Genomic DNA, 17,750 nt, shown 5'->3' with positions numbered 1-17,750 from the left:
TTTTCGTGAACTAATGAACTTTTATTTCTTACAAAAATAAATAATTATTTCCAATGTGACTAAAATAGAACGTTGCTCAAGAAAGATGATCCACATGGGTGTTGTTTGCCCAATCTGGAAATGTGTTGACGTGGAACATCACCACACCAAGAGTGTTGACCATTAGTAAGGTCACCAGGAGACATATGATTTTCGCAATTATTCCTGGTAAAATCTAGAAATAAGAGAAACATGACTTATATCAAGTTTAATCTTGTATATCAGGATGTAAATACGTCAGCAAAACTACGTGTGTGTTGTTTTCTCTTGTGTGTGAAGGAAAACTGTTCCACGATGTTTTTAATTCGACAAAGTATTAATAAAGAAGTTCTTACTTACAAGTTCGGTTACCAAGAAACAAAGTCTTGTGTATCTATTTGTGAAGTATAAATTGGCATTTTAGACTTAAGTAATACATTACTCATTACCAAACGGCTTGTTTGTAAAATACGTCAATAAACTTTCATTAACAAACGGCTTGTTTGTAAAATATGTTAATAAACTTTCATTAACAAACGGTTTGTCTGTAAAATATGTTAATAAACTTTCATTAACAAACGGTTTGTTTGTAAAATATGTTAATAAACCAGACCAAATGGAATGTTTGTGATACTAGTAATAAACCAACCACCAAACTTTTGTTTTAAAATGTTTCACTATCATAAATGTATTGGATACTAGTAACAAACCAACCACCAAACTTTTAATTTAAAATGTTTCACTATCATAAATCTATTGGATACTAGTAACAAACCAACCACCAAACTTTTAATTTAAAATGTTTCACTATCATAAATCTATTGTTATTGAACTCCTTGTTAAGTAGCTAATGTTCTTCAATATTCACTATACAGTCTCTCTTCTTGTGGTATTGTTCATCAATAGTAAAATATGATCTAGTAACAAACCAACCACCAAACTTTTAATTTAAAATGTTTCACTATCATAAATCTATTGTTATTGAACTCCTTGTTAAGTAGCTAATGTTCTTCAATATTCACTATACAGTCTCTCTTCTTGTGGTATTGTTCATCAATAGTAAAATATGATGCTAGTAACAAACCAACCACCAAACTTTTAATTTAAAATGTTTCACTGTCATAAATCTATTGTTATTGAACTCCTTGTTAAGTAGCTCATGTTCTTCAATATTCACTATTCAGTCTCTCTTCTTGTGGTATTGTTCATCAATAGTAAAATATGAATCTAATTTTGGCATTAATGTAAAAATTTGTTGTGAGTAGCTTCAGTAACTATCACGAGCGGTGTAGCTTTCTAGAATGTTATTTAATAACTTCTAGCAGTCAATTAAATGTTTGATTGCATTTGTTATTGTTCGTGGTTTTAACTGTGTGTTTACAGTTGTAGTAATTATTACCTGTTTTAACAAAAGCCGTATTACAAACTATATTCATACAATCAAGTGAACCTTTCAGTTTAATGGAGTTTGGGATAATATTGCTTATGGCTGAAATACGACACATAATAAATAATAGATCTAAATAAACAAAAAACATCTTGTTTAAAGATATTTTTGATATTCCCAAGTGTATAATAATAAAATAAATGTTCGAAGACGGTAGCATGCATATGATATTACGAGGGACATAGAAAGTTTAGGTTTCAAGTGTTAATTTAGTTATAATATTGAGATAAGTAAACACATCCTGTTTTCTACCCGATCTCATAAACTATTCAAATCTAAAACTAAATTGTGTATCGACACTTATCACCTTCTTATGATTTGGAAAGACATAAAGTCTCCTGTGTTTCCTATTGTTTAATCCTTTATCTACTAATTCACAGCACAAAACTTGTTGAATCAAGTGTATCTTTCAATTGTTGTTGATAATTTCCATGACTGAGAAAAACGACTTAAAGGTCAGGAAACTGAGACCTCCTTACACTTGTGCGTGCCATTACTCAAAGGTTGAACACAAATTATAGCTGTTCGCACTTCTTACATTAGTATTAGTTTTATTTGCTGTTAGTCATGGACTGTTAACACATAACTCACCATATCTTTTATTTTCATTTTTGCTCCTTCAAATACTAAGGCTGTTGGTCCTGAGGACACTGGAAACATGAAGGCAAAAGAACAGCTAATAGCGGCTGGAAGCATCACAGCTAGTGGATTTATGTGAACTTTGCTGGCCTAGAGAGAGACATAAAAACAACCATGGACCATAAACAACTAGAATCAAATATGCAAATGTAAAGAGAAGAGGCTAAAGTTATTACACAAGACTGTGTTGTAACAATGTTATCACCATGATGTGACACAAGACTGTGTTGTAACAATGTTATCACCATGACGTGACACAAGACTGTGTTGTAACAATGTTATCACCATGAAGTGACACAAGAATGTGTTGTAACAATGTTATCACCATGATGTGACACAAGACAGTATTGTAACAATGTTATAACCATGATGTGACACAAGACAGTGCTGTAACAATGTTATGATCATGATGTGACACAAGACAGTGCTGTAACAATGTCATCACCATGATGTGACACAAGACACTGTTGTAACAATGTTATCACCATGATGTGACACAAGACTGTGTTGTAACAATGTTATCACCATGATGTGACACAAGACAGTATTGTAACAATGTTATCACCATGATGTGACACAAGACAGTATTGTAACAATGTTATCACCATGATGTGACACAAGACTGTGTTGTAACAATGTTATCACCATGATGTGACACAAGACACTTGTAACAATGTTATCACCATGATGTGACACAAGACTGTGTTGTAACAATGTTATCACCATGATGTGACACAAGACAGTGTTGTAACAATGTTATCACCATGATGTGACACAAGACAGTGCTGTAACAATGTTATGATCATGATGTGATACAAGACACTGTTGTAACAATGTTATCACCATGATGTGACACAAGACAGTATTGTAACAATGTTATCACCATGATGTGACACAAGACAGTGCTGTAACAATGTTATGATCATGATGTGATACAAGACACTGTTGTAACAATGTTATCACCATGATGTGACACAAGACTGTGTTGTAGCAATGTTATCACCATGATGTGATACAAGACTGTGTTGTAACAATGTTATCACCGTGATGTGACACAAGACAGTATTGTAACAATGTTATCACCATGATGTGACACAAGACTGTGTTGTAACAATGTTATCACCATGATGTGACACAAGATTGTATTGTAACAATGATATCACCATGATGTGACACAAGACAGTATTGTAACAATGTTATCACCATGATGTGACACAAGACAGTGCTGTAACAATGTTATGATCATGATGTGACACAAGACAGTGTTGTAACAATGTCATCACCATGATATGACACAAGACACTGTTGTAACAATGTTATCACCATGATGTGACACAAGATTGTGTTGTAACAATGTTATCACCATGATGTGACACAAGACAGTGCTGTAACAATGTTATCACCATGATGTGACACAAGACAGTATTGTAACAATGTTATCACCATGATGTGACACAAGATTGTGTTGTAGCAATGTTATCACCATGATGTGATACAAGACTGTGTTGTAACAATGTTATCACCATGATGTGACACAAGACAGTATTGTAACAATGTTATCACCATGATGTGACACAAGACTGTGTTGTGACAATGTTATCACCATGATGTGACACAAGATTGTATTGTAACAATGATATCACCATGATGTGACACAAGACAGTATTGTAACAATGTTATCACCATGATGTGACACAAGACAGTGCTGTAACAATGTTATGATCATGATGTGACACAAGACATTGTTGTAACAATGTCATCACCATGATGTGACACAAGACACTGTTGTAACAATGTTATCACCATGATGTGACACAAGACTGTGTTGTAACAATGTTATCACCATGATGTGACACAAGACAGTATTGTAACAATGTTATCACCATGATGTGACACAAGACTGTGTTGTAACAATGTTATCACCATGATGTGACACAAGATTGTGTTGTAACAATGATATCACCATGATGTGACACAAGACAGTATTGTAACAATGTTATCACCATGATGTGACACAAGACAGTGTTGTAACAATGTTATGATCATGATGTGAAACAATGAATTATTACATATTTTGTCGTTACAATCACTGATGCAATAAAATATACCATTTATTCATGTAAGAAGTAAAACAAATACTTTCTAGAACTAAATATCAGTGTTACCACTCATTTATTTTACTTTCGTTTAAAGATAATGTCAAAGTTGTGTGATAGTTTATAGTCATTTACCTTGATATTTACGAAAGACAATTTTGGAAAGATTGTTATTGGAAAGATAAGTTATTTTACGTAACTGTGAACGTTTGAAAATCATGGTAACTGGTGTATTTTGAGACATGTTTAATTAACCTGCTAAGGTGGGTAAGTTGCAGTTTTTGAGTGTAAATAATTATTACACAAAACTTTGTTCCACTTATCAAAAACAGCAAATGGAACTTAGATGTTATAGAACTTACCAGATCGCCAATCACGGGAAGGATTATTGTCGCTGCGGCTGTGTTTCCTGCTATTTCAATAAACACCAACATGAAACAACTCAGAAACAAAACTACAACTATCTCGGGGAAATTTTCCAGGAAACCCAGCTGACCTCCGAGCCAAGTGGACAAGCCAGATTTCTGTCGGGGAGAGACATTCTATTATAATTAGTTATTTAGACAGTCTGCTAACTTTGAGAAGACTTGGTTCATATTAGACGTGCCCAAACGTAAACATGCATGCTTTATATAATCTATTCATATTAAAAAACAAAACCAATATAAACTATTCTGGCTTAGTTTGTATAGCTACAGTCTACGTATACGTGTTTCCTTTGTTAAATGATGGGTTTGGAAGTTTCATTACAACGTAATATTAGCCGCTGAGGTATTATACTACCTGAACGCCCTCTGCCAGGGAAAATCCTCCACCAATGAGAAGTAATACTCCCCATGGCATCTTTGCTTCGGCCGTCTTCCAGTCCAATAAAGGAATGCGAGCACTCTTGTGCCATGGATTGGCAGGAACAATGAACAACAAGGTTCCCACAAGAAGGGTTGACGTAGCATCGTCTATTTTACTAGGGGGAAAAAAACGTTTCGCTTTATTACGGCAGCGCCTTTGAGAATACTTCAAACAACCTTTATAAACAGTACTTAATTTTTAGAAGAAAACAAAGAAAGAATGTACTCCTCGTGTTGATGGGAGTGTGGGTGTGTAATATTTCGTGTTGTGGAAAATAACTGTTAGGGTGATGGGAGGTAATGCTGTTCATACGTCATTCAGACGTCCGTTTGTAAGGACTTCTTGACAACACTGTAGTGTTTTCATCTTTACCTTTAAAAATTAAAGATTCAAAACAGATCCAGCAGAAATTAAGCACTGGTTACATAAATATCGACAAAGTTAAACAGACTATAAAATATAATAAACTTGAAATACCACTATAAACCTGATTTGGTGAAAAAATATAAAATTTCCGAAACGTAATATTACCACATTCTCAGTTATTACGTAATATTACCACATTCTCAGTTATTTGTTTATGGTTGAGTTGGTGTGAGCTGAGTGGTTAAGAATTTACTGAAACAAATAAGATACTAGATATGTACGTAAAGAATATCTAATGTAAATACATGTAATATAAGTAACAAATAAGATACTAGTTATGTACGTACAGAATATCTAATGTAAATACATGCAATATAAGTAACAAATAAGATACTAGTTATGTACGTACAGAATATCTAATGTAAATACATGCAATATAAGTAACAAATAAGATACTAGTTATGTACGTACAGAATATCTAATGTAAATACATGTAATATAAGTAACAAATAAGATACTAGTTATGTACGTACAGAATATCTAATGTAATACAAGTAACATATAAGATACTCACGTGTTTACTGGAATCAGAGTTTCCCAACCTTTCATAAATTCTGGATTTCGAAACAACCAAAGTATAGCGAGAATAGTAAACAGAACAATGACTGAAATCTGGTGAAAACTGAAGGAAGTGGAAGTTGTGGTCAGTTACGTCACACTGAATAAAATACACAGCTTGAGGTATAAATACAAGTTAGTTACTTTACAATAAACAAAACACATGAGGAGACTTCAAATTATACATGTATTTATTATGTGACTGTGATACGTGTCCTTTAATTTTTACAGTCTATGTATTAGAAAAGACAGATTTATTAATACGTTATTCTTATTACTTACGTCCAACTTCCAAGTTCTTTGTACTTTAACCGAATAAAGTTCTTCACCTGAGACTGTTGCTCATGTGTGGAAGTTTGTGGTCTGGATATGAACAAACATAATGTTGTTAGTCAGTTATCTCATTAACCATGAAATACAACACACGAAGCACCATATACAACACTGTCTGAACAATTTCAGTTTTTTATTAACTGAGAGTAAAAGACTTTATCGTACATGTCATTAACGCAAGTGTTTTTTCACATCATAACTTGATACTTACATTTTCCGAAGTACGAAGAAAACAGTTAAAAACCAAATAATTCCTACACATAATATTATTCCCGGAGTGTTGAATACCATCCATGTTGTGAAGCTTACCCCGCCAAAACTTGGGTATAAACTGTGGAAGAAACCATCTACATGTCACTAAAACGTGGCACGCATAACAATATGAATTGTAACTCTAATCACGCACAAATTCAACATCTTAAAGGTTATCCTACACATGTGTGAGCAGAACCTCATAAGTGAGAAATTTAACTGTACACATATGTAAATAGAACCTAGTAAGTGTGAAACGTTACTGTACGTAGATATAAACAGAACCTAGTAATTGTACATAGATGTAAACAGAACCTAGTAAGTGTGAAACGTTACTGTACATAGATATAAACAGAACCTAGTAATTGTACATAGATGTAAACAGAACCTAGTAAGTGTGAAACGTTACTGTACACAGATGTAAACAGAACCTAGTAATTGTTAAACTTAACTGTACATAGATGTAAACAGAACCTAGTATTGTACATAGATGTAAACAGAACCTAGTAAGTGTGAAACGTTACTGTACACAGATGTAAACAGAACCTAGTAAGTGTGAAACGTTACTGTACACAGATGTAAACAGAACCTAGTACTTGTACACAGATGTAAACAGAACCTAGTAATTGTACACAGATGTAAACAGAACCTAGTAATTGTACACAGATGTAAACAGAACCTTTATATTGAGAACGGTTAATGTTATATTTTGTCCCATATAAAGAACATGAGAGGTCTCCTTCACTTACTCTTCCAAAACAAATTTGAAAACTAAGTTTGGGGCGGTTGCTGGTAGTGTTCCGGCCCCTCCAACATTAGCTGCATAACACATTGTTAGCATCATTACATTTCTTAGCTTCCTCACGTTTTGTTCCTGCGGTGTCTGACATCTAAAGGAAGATAACATTTGTCATCATTTTTACACACATGAAAACGTTACTTTGTATATAGTTTTACTAGTTCTTGTGTTAGTTGCAGAGGTGAATATGTCTTTTAGAATACAAATATATTACAATACATAGTAATAGATGATACACAATGAATTATAATAGAATACAAATATATTACAATACACAGTAATAGATGACACACAATGAATTATAATAGAATACAAATATATTACAATACACAGTAATAGATGATACACAATGAATTATAATAGAATACAAACATATTACAATACACAGTAATAGATGATACACAATGAATTATAATAGAATACAAATATATTACAATACACAGTAACAGATGATACACAATGAATTATAATAGAATACAAATATATTACAATACACAGTAACAGATGATACACAATGAATTATAATAGAATACAAATATATTACAATACACAGTAATAGATGATACACAATGAATTATAATAGAATACAAATATATTACAATACACAGTAACAGATGATACACAATGAATTATAATAGAATACAAATATATTACAATACACAGTAACAGATGATACACAATGAATTATAATAGAATACAAATATATTACAATACACAGTAATAGATGATACACAATGAATTATAATAGAATACAAATATATTACAATACACAGTAATAGATGATACACAATGAATTATAATAGAATACAAATATATTACAATACACAGTAATAGATGATACACAATGAGTTATAAGCGTGAAGGTGAAACACACTATATGTTTCGACATTATATTGGTCTGTCTTTGTTTTCCAGTTTATTATTATAACACATTAATTGTCTCCAATAATCAAATATTACTCTAAACATAAAAAGTTCATATGAAGCCTATTCTATTATTCAATTCACCATTGCCTCTCAGTTTTCTGATTTCAGGAATATCACCCTGACCCCAGCGGCACGTCTGCGAAATTACAACGCTAGAAATGGAGTTTCAATACCCATTGTGGGCAGAGCACAGATAGCCCTTTGTATAACTTGGTGCTCAATTAAAAATAAATAAATAAACAATTTCATCCAAGAGTACATGATCAGTCTGAAAGGTTCTTTCGCACAGGACGCCATCACAACTCGATGCTGTACTGATTTTAACTGTCATCACAAATAAGTACTGTCCTGATTTCAACTCTTATCACAGGGCGTCATCACAAATCAGTACTGTCCTGATTTCAACTCTTATCACAGGGTGTCATCACAAATCGGTACTGTCCTGATTTCAACTCTTATCGCAGGGCGCCATCACAAATCGGTACTGTCCTGATTTAAACTGTCATCAGTAATCATAAAAAAGAGAAAGTTCTAGGGATAATGGCTCAACATGGCCAGGTGTGTCAAGGGGCGCTCGACTAGTAATCTGAGGGTCGCGTTTTTGAATCTCCGTCACACCATACATGCTCGCCCTTTGAGCTGTGAGGGCGTTATAATGTGATGGTCAATCCCACTATTAGTTGATAAAAGAGTAACTCAAGAGTTGGCGGTGGGTGGTAATGACTAGTTGTCTTCCCTCTCTCTAGTCTTACACTGCTAAATTAGAGAGGACGAGCACAGATAGCCCTCGTGTAGCTTTGCGCGAAATTCAAAAACAAAGTCCGAAAATTTTCTCACTAAATTTTTTCTGAGAATGAATTTTACAATACTGTATAAATACGAGGTCACAGACGTCAACTCGACAATCCTTGATTTATACCTACAGACTGCGTCTTTCTACACAGAAGTGTTATATAATTATACTATAGAAAAGTTTAGCTAACATAAGGAACATCGTCGATTTTTGTTTGTCAAGTAACCGGCGTCGTTAGAAATTCAAAGGTCACCGTCACAAATACTTGTATGAAAACGTGTGGACATTAAAAGCATGACCCAGTATTTTTAATGGCCTGAGCTGACCACAAATGTTCGATACTTACTCTATATGTAATACATTCAGTGCTTCAGTACTGTCTCCGAGTTCACTGCCTTCACGGTCTGGAGTTGGTGTGTCAAATCCTGAAAGGTGAACAAATGTCTGTCTCATTTGGTGAAAACGAGAAGTAATGTTTGTTTGTTTGTTTATATTCGAGTTCTTCAAACAATATGCTTCAGAACAGGTAAAACATGGTTCTTTTTTTGTCAATCTTCACAATTTTGACAAAAATTGTCTTCAAAACGACAGTTAAATTTGAAAACTGAAAAGGATAAATTAATGTAAAATTGATATTGGAATGTTAAAGGTAAGAACAGAATACACGTGTTAAAGGTAAGAACAGAATACAGTGTTAAAGGTAAGAACAGAATACAGTGTTAAAGGTAAGAACAGAATACAGTGTTAAAGGTAACGGTAAAAAGTGATAATTACATCCAGTTATACTAAAGGATGGTAAGAGAATATCATAGAGAAACAGAAGTAAGATGACAGAAGAAATGAAAGCAACAGCAGGAGTGAAGAAAGAAGATGGTAAGATAATATAATGATAGAAAGAAGAGTAGAGAAACTGAATGTTTGTAAAGTAAAAAATTTCAGCAAAAGAAAGTAAAATAATTTCAGTAAAATGAACACCATACATAAATATTGGAAAAGACCTGAATTAAACAAAAATATTCGTGCCTTAAGGCACTAGAATAGAAAGTGAAGGAAAGTATTTAAAATGTATGTTAAATCAGATGTATGAAATCACTGAGAGAAAACTTTGGAAGGCCTAAACTCATCCATAAGTCACTGAATGTTTGAAACTGTATATGTTCAACGTCTCACAAATGATTTGTTTAAGGTCATACCTGGGAGGTCAATGGAATTGTCCAGTTCTTTTAATACAGCGTCTACAATGGGGATCATCATAGCTACAGTAGGAGTTGGTCCAATCCACATGGACAACGTTGAACTAGTCATCATAAACCCCAACATCAACCTGAAATTTATTAATGTTATTAACATAGACCTACATATCAACCTAAAATTTATTAATGTTATTAACATAGACCTACATATCAACCTGAAATTTATTAATGTTATTAACATAGACCAATATATCAACCTGAAATTTATTAATATTATTAACATAGACCTACATATCAACCTGAAATTTATTAATGTTATTAACATAGACCTAAATCTCAACCTACAATTTATTAATGTTATTAACATAGACCTACATATCAACCTGAAATTTATTAATGTTATTAACATAGACCTACATATCAACCTGAAATTTATTAATGTTATTAACATAGACCTACATATCAACCTGAAATTTATTAATGTTATTAACATAGACCTAAATATCAAAATGAAATTTATTAATGTTATTAACATAGACCTACATATCAACCTGAAATTTATTAATGTTATTAACATAGACCTACATATCAACCTGAAATTTATTAATGTTATTAACATAGACCTACATATCAACCTGAAATTTATTACTGTTATTAACATAGACCTACATATCAACCTGAAATTTATTAAATGTTATTAACATAGACCTAAATATCAACCTGAAATTTATTAATGTTATTAACATAGACCTACATATCAACCTGAAATTTATTAATGTTATTAATATAGACCTACATATCAACCTGAAACTTATTAATGTTATTAACATAGATCTACATATCAACCTGAAATTTATTAATGTTATTATCATAGACCTAATTATTAACTTCAATTGTTTTAATATTATTAACATAAACCAAATTATCAATTACAATTGTTTTAATATTATTAACATAAACCTAATTATCAACTTCAAATTTATTAATGTTATTAACATAGACCTATATATCAACTTCAAATTTATTAACGTCAATCTAACCGTGATCAGCAGCAATACAAGTGATAAGTGAATACTTATGGGGTTAATCTAACAGTGAACAGCAATACAAGAAGTGATAACTGATTACGTATTAAGTTAATCTAAGTATAAACAGCGATATAAGAACTGATTACGTATTAGGTTAATCTTGGTGTGAACGCCAATTGACATTCTGATAACTGACCACCAAAGAGAGAAATCGAAATATAAACAGCGACTTAAAATAAAATATTTAATCTATTTGTCATTAAAACTAAAGTAATTTACGTAAAAGTTAGTCGCATATTTAGTTTGCTGTCATTCGCTAAAACTTGGAAATAAATCGACTTGTATTTTATTTTCAGATCATTTTTTATATCCAGTTTTACCAATATTAATTTTCATCATGAAGATAATCTCCACAGATAACTTTTCTTCCTGGAAATAGCTGCACCAAATATTAACGAAAATGTTTTAGAATATGTAAAAATCACACATTTTGTATATTAATCATTACTGCTGTATAACATTTATAAAAGTGTGTCAGCATAACTCCAAACAGTAAACTTATGATTTCAAAATCTGTCATTCACTTAGACTTACGAGTGCAAATTTCTTCTCGAACGTAAAAGAAACATTACCAAACAAGACATTGAAATAGACACACAGTGGGCAGACACTAGATGGAGCCACATAATGTATTGGCATTGGTTTGTTTTTGAATTTCGCGCAAAATACTAGGGCTATCTGTACTAGTCGTCCCTAATTTAGTAGTGTAAAACTAGAGGGAAGGCAACTAGTCCACAGCCATCTCCTGGACTACTCTTTTACCAACGAATAGTGGGATTGACCGTAACATTATAACGCCCCCACGGCTGAAAGGGCGAGCATGTTTGGCACGATGGGGATGCGAACCTACGATCCTCGGATTACGAGCCAAGCGCCATAACCAACTACCTATGTCAGGCCATTCAATTGGCAACTATCAAGTTGTACACAATCTAGACACTAGAGGGAGTTACATAATGTTCTGTTGTTGATAACTATCAAGTTGTACACAATCTAGACACTAGAGGGAGTCACATAATATATTGACATTTATCAAGTTGTGCAGATACCTGTCAAACTGTTTTCGGTGTGGGGCTTGAATCCCATCACCAAACATAATTGATCTTTCAGCCGTAGAATTCTATTATGTGACAGTCAGTCAATTACACTATTCAATAAGATTAGAACAATATGACAAGCATGGGTTATTTACATCGAGCACCTTAGGCTAAAAGAAGTCTACTTGTTACCTACAAAAATAACAGCAAAAGATGTCTCCTTAGCTCACAGAGCACGAACCCAGTAGTTTTGGTATAGCTCAGGGCAGAAAGCATGATACCAACAAGCTTCCTATTTCTTAGGACATAACCAGCCGCCTTCTTCTTGTTTAGTGCGTGCAACATCAGACCGGAGGCCTTCCTATTGGTTAGGCCAAAATACATGACACAAGCATTTTAGATAATACTTAAGAGAGAGAACATAAGACCAGTGGTCTTGTCTGTAAAACAGAGAATATTAAACCAGTGGTCTTATTTATAGGACAGATAATATGAAACCAGTGGTCTTATTTGAAGGACAGAGAATATGAAACCAGTGTCTTATTTATAGGACAGAAAACGTGAGACCAGAGGTCTTATTTATAGGACAGTGAACATGAAACCATTGGTATATTTACTACCTCAACACCAAAACAAAAGATTATTACACATTAATTATCTCAGACGGAGTAACATACCATCTGGGTGTTGTTCCAACACTTAAGAGAACACGTAAAGCAATTCTTTGGTGGAGGTTGCAGTGTTCTACAGCTATAGCCACCAGGATTCCACCCAAACCAATCATTATCGCATCCTGTAAGAATAACAATAAAAAACAGGTAACTAAGATAAGAAACCAGCACAGAGACAAGTAAAACAGACTTAAAATCACTGTCTCTAATTCAGAACTGCGTATTAAACGTCTTTCAGTACAGAAAGCTTGTTATTATCCGTTTGTTTGTAGTTTAGCATAAACGTAGAGAATAGGACTATCTGTGCTCAGCCCACTACGGATATGGATCAAAACCCGGTTTCTAGCGTTCTAAGTCCACAGGCACACTGCTGTACTACTGGGAAGCTATTGCTATCAGAGAGAGGTTGCTATAAAAATTAGTATTATTTGGTACCGCTAGGAAAAAAAAATTTAGGAAATATTTAATAAAAGAAAGGTAAGCCTCCTACGAGCATAGCGGTATGTCTACAAGGAAATATTTAATAAAGAAAGGTAAGCCTCCCTACGAGCACAGCGGTATGTCTACTAGGAAATATTTAATAAAGAAAGGTAAGCCTCCCTACGAGCATGGCGGTATGTCTACAAGGAAATATTTAACAAAGAAAAGTAAGCCTCCCTACGAGCATAGCGGTATGTCTACAAGGAAATATTTAATAAAAAAAGGTAAGCCTCCCTACGAGCATGGCGGTATGTCTACTAGGAAATATTTAATAAAGAAGGTAAGCCTCCCTACGAGGATAGCGGTATGTCTACTACGAAATATTTAATAAAGAAAGGTAAGCCTCTTTACGAGCACAGCGGTATGTCTACTAGGAAATATTTAATAAAGAAAGATAAGCCTCCCTACGAGCATAGCGGTATGTCTACTAGGAAATATTTAATAAAGAAAGGTAAGCCTCCCTACGAGCATAGCGGTATGTCTACAAGGAAATATTTAATAAAGAAAAGTAAGCCTCCCTACGAGCATGGCGGTATGTCTACAAGGAAATATTTAATAAAAGAAAGGTAAGCCTCCCTACGAGCATGGCGGTATGTCTACAAGGAAATATTTAATAAAGAAAAGAGTAAGCCTCCCTACGAGCATAGCGGTATGTCTACAAGGAAATATTTAATAAAGAAGGTAAGCCTCCCTACAGGCATGGCGGTATGTCTACTACGAAATATTTAATAAAGAAAGGTAAGCCTCCCTACGAGGATAGCGGTATGTCTACTACGAAATATTTAATAAAAGAAAGGTAAGCCTCTTTACAGGCACAGCGGTATGTCTACCAGGAAATATTTAATAAAGAAGGTAAGCCTCCTACGAGCATAGCGGTATGTCTACTAGGAATATTTAATAAAGAAAGATAAGCCTCCCTACGAGCATGGCGGTATGTCTACCAGAAATATTTAATAAAGAAAGATAAGCCTCCCTACAGCATGGCGGGTATGTCTACTAGGAATATTTAATAAAGAAAGGTAAGCCTCCCTACGAGCATGGCAGGTATGTCTACTAGGAAATATTTAATAAAGAAAGATAAGCCTCCCTACGAGCATAGCGGTATGTCTACTACGAAATATTTAATAAAGAAAGGTAAGCCTCCCTACGAGGATGGCGGTATGTCTACTACGAAATATTTAATAAAGAAATTAAGCCTCCCTACGAGGATGGCGGTATGTCTACTACGAATATTTAATAAAGAAGGTAAGCCTCCCTACGAGGGATGGCGGTATGTCTACTACGAAATATTTAATAAAAGAAGAAGTTAAGCCTCTTTACGAGCACAGCGGTATGTCTACCAGGAAATATTTAATAAAGAAAGATAAAGCCTCCTACAGAGCATAGCGGTGGTATGTCTACTAGGAAATATTTAATAAAGAAGGTAAGCCTCCTACAGGCACAGCGGGTATGTCTACTAGGAAATATTTAATAAAGAAAGGTAAGCCTCCCTACGAGCATAGCGGTATGTCTACTAGGAAATATTTAATAAAGAAAGATAAGCCTCCCTACGAGGCATGGCGGTATGTCTACCAGGAAATATTTAATAAAGAAGGTAAAGCCTCCCTACGAGGATAGCGGTATGTCTACTACGAAATATTTAATAAAGAAGGTAAGCCTCCCTACGAGATATGAGCGGTATGTCTACTACGAAATATTTAATAAAAGAAAGGTAAGCCTCTTTACGAGCACAGCGGTATGTCTACCAGGAAATATTTAATAAAGAAAGATAAGCCTCCCTACGAGCATAGCGGTATGTCTACCAGAAATATTTAATAAAAAGAGGTAAGCCTCCCTACGAGCACAGCGGTATGTCTACCAGGAAATATTTAATAAAGAAAGATAAGCCTCCCTACGAGCATGGCGGTATGTCTACTAGGAAATATTTAATAAAGAAAGGTAAGCCTCCCTACGAGCACAGCGGTATGTCTACTAGAAATATTTAATAAAGAAGGGTAAGCCTCCCTACGAGCATAGCGGTATGTCTACTAGAAATATTTAATAAAGAAGAGATAAGCCTCCCTACGAGCATAGCGGTATGTCTACCAGAAATATTTAATAAAGAAAGATAAAGCCTCCCTACAGGCATAGCGGTATGTCTACTAGGAATATTTAATAAAGAAAGGTAAGCCTCCTACGAGCATAGCGGTATGTCTACTAGGAAATATTTAATAAAGAAAGATAAGCCTCCCTACGAGGCATAGCGGTATGTCTACTACGAAATATTTAATAAAGAAAGGTAAGCCTCCTACGAGGGATAGGCGGTATGTCTACTACAGAAATATTTAATAAAGAAAGGTAAGCCTCTTTACGAGCACAGCGGTATGTCTACTAGGATATTTAATAAAGAAAGGTAAGCCTCCCTACGAGGCATGTGGTATGTCTACTAGGAAATATTTAATAAAGAGAATTAAGCCTCCCTACAGCATGGCGGTATGTCTACTAGGAAATATTTAATAAAGAAGGTAAGCCTCTTTACGAGCACAGCGGTATGTCTACTAGAATATTTAATAAAGAAAGGTAAGCCTCCCTACGAGCATAGCGGTATGTCTACTAGGAAATATTTAATAAAAGAAAGGTAAGCCTCCCCAAAGGCATAGCGGTATGTCTACTAGAAATATTTAATAAAAGAAAGGTAAGCCTCCCTACGAGCATAGCGGTATGTCTACTAGAAATATTTAATAAAGAAAGGTAAACCTACCTACGAACATAGCGGTATGTCTACGTACTTATAGCGCTTTTCTACAATATTGCCAGCCTTGTTTCCTTACTTTTTACTAGTTTGACATTTTTAAATTCCCAATTTTTTGTTATTTTATTTGCTTTGCTGTCTTTATATTCATCTCTGGGTAAAAGATTAGTTGATGTGCTAGCTAACTTAATAAATTGTAATCATAATGAAAGTAACAAGCAGGTAGCTGGTACAGTTCATTATGATTTACTGTTACTACTGACTATTTGATCACATTAATTCAAGATATCAAATGTTAAGATGGATCTGAATATTGTCATTGAGTATACTGTTAAATATTTATTGTTTCTCTGTAACTAAATTATCTATATATAATGCATGGCAATTGGCCAATACATGTTTACACTAAGACACAATTCTCACTAAGGACGTATAAATATTTATCAGTAGAAAAAACAGCCTTTTCAAATAAAACATAGTCTGAAAAATAGGTTTTAAAATCTTTTGTCTTTTAAAATAATTATTCTACGAATGTATATCATAAGATTTAACATGATATGTATTGAATTTATTTTACTACTTCATTTCATACATAATAGAAGTTTGCTTCCTAAAGACACCGATTGTACAGTGTACAAAGCATTGAGTATCTACATGTTACACTACTCTAAAGTACATCTATTATTGATTCTTGTTTCACCTTGTACTTAATATTTTTAAAGGAACACCAACTGTCTGTAAGAAAGCTACCTTCAAGGGGTAATGATAACAACATTTCCATTGTGAAATATAGAAGATACAAAATCAGCTTGTCAATACCTCATGACCTTAGTTATTCTATAAAGGTTTGGGTGCAGTATACCAAACAGTCTTCGTTGTATGATGACAAGAGAATAATAATAAGTGTAGTGAGACTGTTTTTTATCAGATTTCTGTTACTTATAAGTGTAACATGTGTGGTTATCTTGTACAGTTTACATATGTGTACAGTCTTAGCAGTCGACAGTAAAACCTTTAATATGTTGTCTGAACTCAATTTTATTCATTTAGGTAATTTATGCCAGAACGTTCTATTAGGGTTTTGTGTAATTTCTTGAGATCTCTATTATGAACTGTTACTGTGGTTTATGATATAGAAACAAAGAGAGACTGCACTTTTTCTATTGTTAACAGTAGTAAAAGAAGTATTTAAAGTGTAAGCTCAGTAGTAAAAGAAGTATTTAAAGTGTAAGCTCGGTAGTAAAAGAAGAGTATTTAAAGTGTAAGATCAGTAGTAAAAGTATTTAAAGTGTAAGCTCAGTAGTAAAAGAGTAGCTATTTGAAAAAAGTGTAAGCTCAGTAGTAAAATAGAAGTATTTAAAGTGTAAGATCAGTAGTAGCAAAACATTATTTAAAGTGTAAGATCAGTAGTAA

At 33.6% G+C, this 17,750-nt stretch overlaps 1 protein-coding gene across 1 annotated transcript; it reads right to left on the bottom strand.

Moving 5' to 3' along the window:
• On the bottom strand, window positions 1-13,266 carry LOC143241887 (Na(+)/citrate cotransporter-like). Its single transcript, XM_076485198.1, has 11 exons — window positions 13,133-13,266; window positions 10,331-10,461; window positions 9,484-9,562; window positions 7,368-7,508; window positions 6,578-6,697; window positions 6,316-6,396; window positions 5,990-6,097; window positions 4,984-5,164; window positions 4,563-4,724; window positions 2,057-2,194; window positions 1-214 (listed from the first exon to the last, which is right to left on the bottom strand). The coding sequence occupies exons 1-11, from the start codon at window positions 13,237-13,239 to the stop codon at window positions 77-79; spliced, it is 1,386 nt and encodes a 461-aa protein (XP_076341313.1). The 5' UTR covers window positions 13,240-13,266; the 3' UTR covers window positions 1-76.
• Between the last annotated feature and the right edge of the window lie 4,484 nt (window positions 13,267-17,750).

The sequence above is a fragment of the Tachypleus tridentatus genome, unplaced genomic scaffold (assembly GCF_004210375.1).
Source record: "Tachypleus tridentatus isolate NWPU-2018 unplaced genomic scaffold, ASM421037v1 Hic_cluster_1, whole genome shotgun sequence".
NCBI lineage: Eukaryota > Metazoa > Arthropoda > Merostomata > Xiphosura > Limulidae > Tachypleus > Tachypleus tridentatus.
This window is presented reverse-complemented; position numbering and strand designations above follow the sequence as displayed.

What these genes read in the sequence shown, in the direction of transcription:
- LOC143241887 (XM_076485198.1), bottom strand. Translation starts at nt 13,239, where the DNA reads ATGATTGGTTTGGGTGGAATCCTGGTGGCTATAGCTGTAGAACACTGC. An exon ending in AAAGAACTTGGAAGTTGGAC is followed by an intron (nt 6,098 to 6,315) that starts GTAAGTAATAAG and finishes CACTTCCTTCAG; the next exon opens with TTTTCACCAGATTTCAGTCA. An exon ending in TTCCCGTGATTGGCGATCTG is followed by an intron (nt 2,195 to 4,562) that starts GTAAGTTCTATA and finishes GTCTCTCTCTAG; the next exon opens with GCCAGCAAAGTTCACATAAA.